At 48.6% G+C, this 6,650-nt stretch overlaps 1 protein-coding gene across 1 annotated transcript in view; it reads left to right on the top strand.

The window, feature by feature from the left end:
* Positions 1-6,650, top strand: part of LOC113409452 (cyclin-G-associated kinase-like) — a 95,199-nt gene that overhangs the window by 74,204 nt on the left and 14,345 nt on the right. Inside the window, exons 23-24 of the mRNA XM_026663374.1 lie at positions 1,105-1,242; positions 2,492-2,611. Coding sequence (XP_026519159.1) covers positions 1,105-1,242; positions 2,492-2,611 — 258 coding nt within the window. The remainder of the gene's footprint in view (positions 1-1,104; positions 1,243-2,491; positions 2,612-6,650) is intronic.

Raw genomic sequence — 6,650 nt, 5'->3', positions numbered from 1 at the left:
GCGGTAAGTTTTTTTTTTTTTTTTTTGGCTCCCAAGGACAGCGTTATATCGGGGTAGAGGTGTATTCCTGTATGTTAGTTTCTCAGCAAACTGTTGGAGGGAACGCTCAAAGCTAACATGAGGCACTAAATGTTATTTATTAATAAATGCCAACGTATCTAGCACTTTGGACTCTGAAAGGACACCAAATATTTTGCATCATGTATATGAGTTGCTTATTCCATCAGTGAAATGCACAAATCGCTGAGGTGGAGAAGAAGGAAGCAGCTCTAAGTTAATATTCTAGCTGGGACACGAGTAATGGCAGTCAATGGGACGGTCCCCTCAAACCCTTTTCAGTCTAACTTTGTTCTCATTTCATTCTGCATTTTGAATCAGGACAGACTCTTCTTTTGCTGCATGCACGGAGGGAAGGGCCTGAAGGTTCACTCTCCACCTTTTCTTCCTGGAGCAAAAGATTCACTTGTCCCTAAAATTATTTTTCCAGGATGGAGCAGAAGATACCTTGCTGTGCCCTGCTCTTCAGCTGTCTATGTGGTCATTATGGTACTGAGCCCATGAACAAACCTTTGCCCCACATGGAACTCCACTGGCACTACCCGTAGCCCATGTAAATCCATTTTAGGAGAGCAAGTGTCCCTCAGTCCAGCTTGGTAGTTCCTGGGCTGTTGAGTGGCATGGAGCGCCATTCCTAAAGTGCTGCTGGTTTGGAGCCACCTGCTCTATTGTACAAAACCAGATGAGGACCCTGAAGCAGTGACCCTTGCATGATCCCTTAGTCTGGAAGAGCTAAAGCGTTAATTTAACAGCAGCGGCTGTGAATGAAGGTACCTTTATTTTGGCCTGCTCAGCAAAGTTTGAAAATAGAAATCAAAGCTACGTCTCAAGCACCCCAGTGGCAGAACCCTTCTAGGAACGCAGCAGATGTGCAAGAACACATAGCAACACTATATAATTTTAATAATTGGTACTAATATAGGGAATGTAAACAGGCCAAATAGTGACCCAGCTGGGAATCTAGATAGCAGTCCTGAGTTCTCTTGCCAAAAAGTGCAATTACCACTGTGGGTTTGTTACTGACAATTTTCTGCAATTTTTTTCTAGGAAATTTGGCGCCAGACCTACCTAAAATGACTTCCTCCGCAAGCCACCCAGATCTTTTAAGCGGATGGGATTCTTGGGCAGATTCCCCAGCTACAACCAACTTAGCATCACAACAGCCGAAGAAGCCTGCACTTGAAGGTATTATGCAACAAAAATATACTGTGTATTTCTATTGCTAAAGAAAATGCGTGCATCTCAGCCACCCAAAACAACGGAACAACCATATGCGACTCTCATGTGGTTCATTAAATACAGTCTCATTAAAGTACTCGGCTTTAACGTACTGACAGTTATAGACATGGTAAAAGCTAACAGTGTAACATATAACAAGCATCAGGGCTGCCCAGAGGAGGGGGCAAATGGGGTAATTTGCCCCAGGCCCCGCAGGGCCCCCATGAGAATGTCGGAGGCTGCCCCTCCGCCTTCCCCCATCCCCCAGCGCCTCAGCGCGCTGCGTCCAGGAGCGGCCCTGGACAGCACTGCAGCGGCGTCGCCTGAGCTCCTCCCGCTCAGAGCTGCGTGGTAAGGGGGCAGGGCTCCGAGCGGCGGGAGCTCAGGTCCTGTGGAGCCACGCCACTGCAGCACTGTCCAGGGGCTCTCCTGGACGCGGCGCACTGAGGATCCGGGAGAGGGGGGAGGTGGGAGTAAGCAGCATGGTAAGCCCCTCTGAACTGGACACCCCACCGACCCCATCCCTCCACAGCCCTGACCCCCAGCTCCGAGCCCAGCCCCTCATATCCGGACACCCCCCTGACCCCACTCCCCCCACAGCCCTGACCCCCAGCTCCGAGCCCAGCCCCTCTGAGCCGGGCACCCCCAACCCCATCGCCCCACAGCCCTGACCCCCAGCCCCTGTGAGCTGGGCACCCCCAGACCCAGAGCCCAGCTCCCCACCCAGCCCTGGGCAACAGCAGCACCACCCCCAGGCAGCGACAGCCCATTGGCACCAACCATCACCCAGCAACAGCCCATTATGTAATTGCAGATGTATACATACCATTAAAGCATTTAATGTTTTTAAATAATGTATTTTGTGTATTTTTCAAATTATTAAAAATTAATTTTTGAATGTATTTCACTGGTTATTTTTTACATTTCCAAATGCATGTTACTATGGTATTGCAACTTTTTTTTTATGAAAGGGGCCCCCAAAATTGCTTTGCCCCTGGCCCCCTGAATCCTCTGGGTGGCCCTGACAAGAATTTTGGAGGAGAGGCCTTCGACAAGAATCTACCTAGAAAATATTGATAGCAATTTGCTGTGAATCAGGGGGACAGTTTCTGTCAACATCTTTATTTATTTATTTATTTATTTATTTTAAGTGGATATTTTCATCCCCTGCCATCTGTGCCCTGGACATAACTTCATATTTGTTTTTATGACACAGGCCAAGCTCTTACTACAGGAAGCCAGACAAGTGTGCCTTCAGGTTTGTCTTTCAGCCAACCAAAATCTCAGACCTTCGACCCCTTTGCTGACCTTGCTAACCTTAAATCTGGTCTTCCAGGTAATCTTGTATGTTTTCTTAGAAGAATAAAGCAACTAATAACTTCCAGTTACTACATAGAAATTATGTTTTGAAAACATAGCTTGGAAGCAATATAAACCCTTTAATGCTTCAACTTCTAACTGAAGTGGTTTGAAAAACATTTCTGAATGAGCACGTTATTCCAGAATTGCCCCCCGTGAGGTTTCTTGCCCCTTCCTGTGATGCATGCTGTCCTGTCAGCGATGGGATTATTGGTCTGAGCCGGTGTGGCAATTCCTATTTACTTATGACCCTAATATTTTGTGGACCAGGACAACTGTGAAATGCAGAACTTCTGAAACTGCTTTTGCCGTTAGTACAAATGTTAAACCGCTCTTTATTTTATATTGGTAACTTAAAAAAGGAAACAGAATACATGGCTAGTTGTAATCTCTCTCCACTGGTTTATGGTTGAACTCTGGACAGGAACTTAAAGAACTTCCTTGTTAAACTGTCTCTCAGTACTTACACATGATCAGTGTTACACTGAGTTTCATTACAGGGTTGAGGTTTTTAAGGTCCGGCTTGACAAAGCCCTGGCTGGGATGATTTAGTTGGGGATTGGTCCTGCTTTGAGCAGGGGGTTGGACTAGATGACCTCCTGAGGTCCCTCCCAACCCTGATAGTCTATGATTCTATGATCATTTTATGAATCATTATTTAGTAGTGAGAATTTTTCAGTATTTATCCACATGCCATCTCAGTGTCTGACTTCCTGAGTTGCACCCAGTGTATGTCATCTGTAAATTTACACCCAACTTTACAGACTTGGTATGTACTGTTAAAATTAGCTATTTTCTCTTAACTATTTTTGTATAATTTAACTCAAGTATTGAGTTTAAGAGGAAACCTCAGAAACGTGGATTAGCGCTTCCTTTTGTCAATAGCCACATGCCATATTGCAGCAAATTCAATCAAGAAAAAAACGAGTAACCAACTACTTGGTTATGAGTTAATGTTTATGTACTGACCATATCTTTGCAACTGTATAAGACTCAAATATATAGCTAGTCCCTACCCCAGAAGCTTTTTATCCAAAAGACAGGCGTAAGAGAGAAGATACACTGAGCGATTTGGGGGAGGTGGTATCTCAAAATGATTTTTAAAACCCATTCAGATGTCTACTGCCCATTAAATATGGGATGTAGAAAGCATTTGAGAAGGAGTTAGTTTGTGGGCTTTATGAAAGCAGCAGGTCTTTGGGAAGGGGTGGGGACTAGCACACAGACCAAGAGATCGTTCCATGCATATGGGGCAGCCAGGAGGAAAGCAAGGGTTCTGGAATAGAAGAAAACAAATTGGGTGGTGTGACTGGCGTACTTGGCAGAGTCAGAAGGAGACATGGGTGAGAAAATCTGAGACTTGCTCGGGGCAACATTGCACGGGGCTTTGGAGGAAAGGACAAGTTTAAAGTTTTGTTGAGTTTTAAGCAGACTTGAGAAGAAAGATGTTGGTGCTGAGGGAGGCCAGAGAGGAGGCGGTTACAAAAGCCAAGGCAGGCAATGACGACAGGACAGAAAGGAATGGTCCGATTTTTTTTTTTAACTGTTTATGAAATGGAATAAGGGGCAAGATGTAGTGATATTTAGTGCTATCTTGGATGTATAGGGGAGGAAGGGGGAGAAGTCTAAAATGGCCTTGTGCTTGTGAGCCTGAGTGTAGATAAAGGTTACTGATAACAGGAAGTGGCAAATGTTTTGGAAGTAGCTCCACTGGGTTTTGGTGGTGGCAGAAGTGCATCCAGGACGATGCTTTGGAAAGACCTTTAGATAGTGTGTAAGGGACAGAGGGAAGTTGACAGGAGTGAGGGAGCATGTTTGAGTGGTAGCGTAGAAGTGGTAGCTGAAGCTGCGAGCCAATGAAGTCACTCAGGGAGAAGAGGGGACTGAGGACAGAGCCCTGAGGGACTCCCAACAGTGAAGGCAAGGAAGAGAAGAAGTTGCTACAGGAGATGCTGAAAGAGCCCTCGGATGCAGCCAGAAAATGGAGAGGCCACGTCGGTAAAAATCCAGGAAGGAGAAAGTGATTGACACTCTCAGAAGCAGCAGAAAGCTCGGGGTGGGTGAAGACAGTTCTTTGACTTGGCCAAGAAATAACTGGAGAGCTAGAGAGAGCTTATCCAATGGAGTGGGGAAGTGCACAGGCTGCACTATAGGGGATCTACATGGACTGGAGGAGAGGAAATCAAGGCAGTGACTATAAACAGCTTGTTCAGGAGGTGCAGTGGAAAAGAAAGACGCCGGTAGTTGGAGAGGCAGTTGGGGTTAAGGACTGGCCTTTTGAGAAGTGAGGATCCTAGTGCAAGTTTTTATGCTAAGGAAAAGGAGCTGGAGTTGGGAGAGTGAGCGAGAGGAGGTGAGGTGGTCAGGCACTGGGAGCAGAGGGTTGGAAGTCAAGGGTAAGCAAGAAACCTCTGATACAATTAGCAAAGTATATATGGTGTGTGGTCTTTCATTCCCCTACATTATCTGTCTGTATACTCCTTGGCCCCTACTCCCTAGTAAAATATGTGCCAACCTAATCAGAGAAGCCTGGGCTTTTCTACCTTGCATTAAAATCAGCATGAGGCATCAGGTTTCCTCCTCTTCTGGATTGTCAGTCTCCAGCATGGACTCTGCTTTCTTGCTGAATTTTTTGAGAGTCTTTGTGGCTGTGTCCAGTTCTTACTCTTGCTGGAATCAGTAAGGAAGCTTCTACACCTTCCTATTCGAATGTGTAGCTTCCCGTCTGCAGTCTCAGTGCAGTTCACGTTGAGAGAGCTTTTGTCCAAGAAAAATGGGTTAAGCTTAAAACATGATTTTTGTTAATTTAATCAATAATTAATGGAGCCATGAAGTGCTGGCTCACTCTGATCTTTCTCCATGGCTCCCACTCCAATTGTTACTTCTCCTCCCCCCACCCCACCCCGTGTCTTCCTGTGTTAGAACGACACTGTGATAGTGCAGCTGGATGAAATCCGTCTCTAGCAATTGAGAGCAGATTTCAGTTCACTCGGCTCCACTGCAAGTGCAAGACTGGGGGGATGGGGGAGGCCAGGCATAGAGGTCATGATATCAGAGTCTGGTCCTTGCGCTGCATGCAGCAATACAGCACATGCAGTTAGCAATGAAGTCTCTGCATCAGCTGATGATCCACAACCTTTTACCTGATAACTTCAAGGTGCTTCTGCTGGGATGCTGCTTCAGTGGGAAAATGAGCTGTTGTGCCAGTCTGTTACGCCTGGCGCTTCGTTGCCATTGTCCTAGGCAGCCAGACGCACAAAGGAGCAGAAACATGGAAGGCCCTTGTGTGCTGGGGAGGAGAGAAAATGTTGTTTATATGCCAACCGTGGAAGCTCTTGGGGAGACGCTGCAGAAGTGCCAACACGCTTCTGTTTTGCTTTACTTCAGGGGTCGGCAACCTACGGCACGCGTGCCAAACGCGGCAGGCGAGCCGATTCTGAGTGGCACGCTGCCTGCCCGGTGAGAGGAGGAGGAGGGGTGGAGGGGCCGGAATGCACCAAGCTGGGGGAAGAAGGGGGACGAGGGAAGTCCCGGCCCCCCGCCCCACTCAGCCCCCCCGCCCACCGCTCTCCCCTGCGGGGGGGCAGGAGGCAGAAGCTTGGTCCTGCGGCAGCCAAGCTCCCCCCCCCGTTTCTTCCCACAACGTGGTGCATTCTGGCCCCTCCTCCTCCCCCCTCTCCCTGCCGGGACGGCCCTTGGGAGGGGGAGGGGAAGCGGAGCAGAGCCGAGTGGCAGCGTGCTCGCTGCTCCGTCGAGCAGGCAGAGAGAGGTAGGAAGGGAGCCTGGGGGAAGGGGGTGGAACAGGGCATATCCCTCCCAGCCCCCTGCCCTGAGCCGCTCAGGGCAGGGGGCTGGGAGCACCCCCATGAGCCGAGCACCCCAGCCTTCTGCCCTGCACCCCCCTACACCCCATCCCTCTGTCCTGAACCCCCCACCCCAACATACACTCAGCCTTCTGCCCTGCACCTCCCCTCAACACCCAGCCCTCTGCCCTGCACTCCCCACATCCCCCCCCC

Source organism: Terrapene carolina, unplaced genomic scaffold (assembly GCF_002925995.2).
Source record: "Terrapene carolina triunguis isolate 2854851 unplaced genomic scaffold, T_m_triunguis-2.0 Scaffold33392, whole genome shotgun sequence".
NCBI classification, from domain to species: domain Eukaryota; kingdom Metazoa; phylum Chordata; order Testudines; family Emydidae; genus Terrapene; species Terrapene triunguis.
This window is presented reverse-complemented; position numbering and strand designations above follow the sequence as displayed.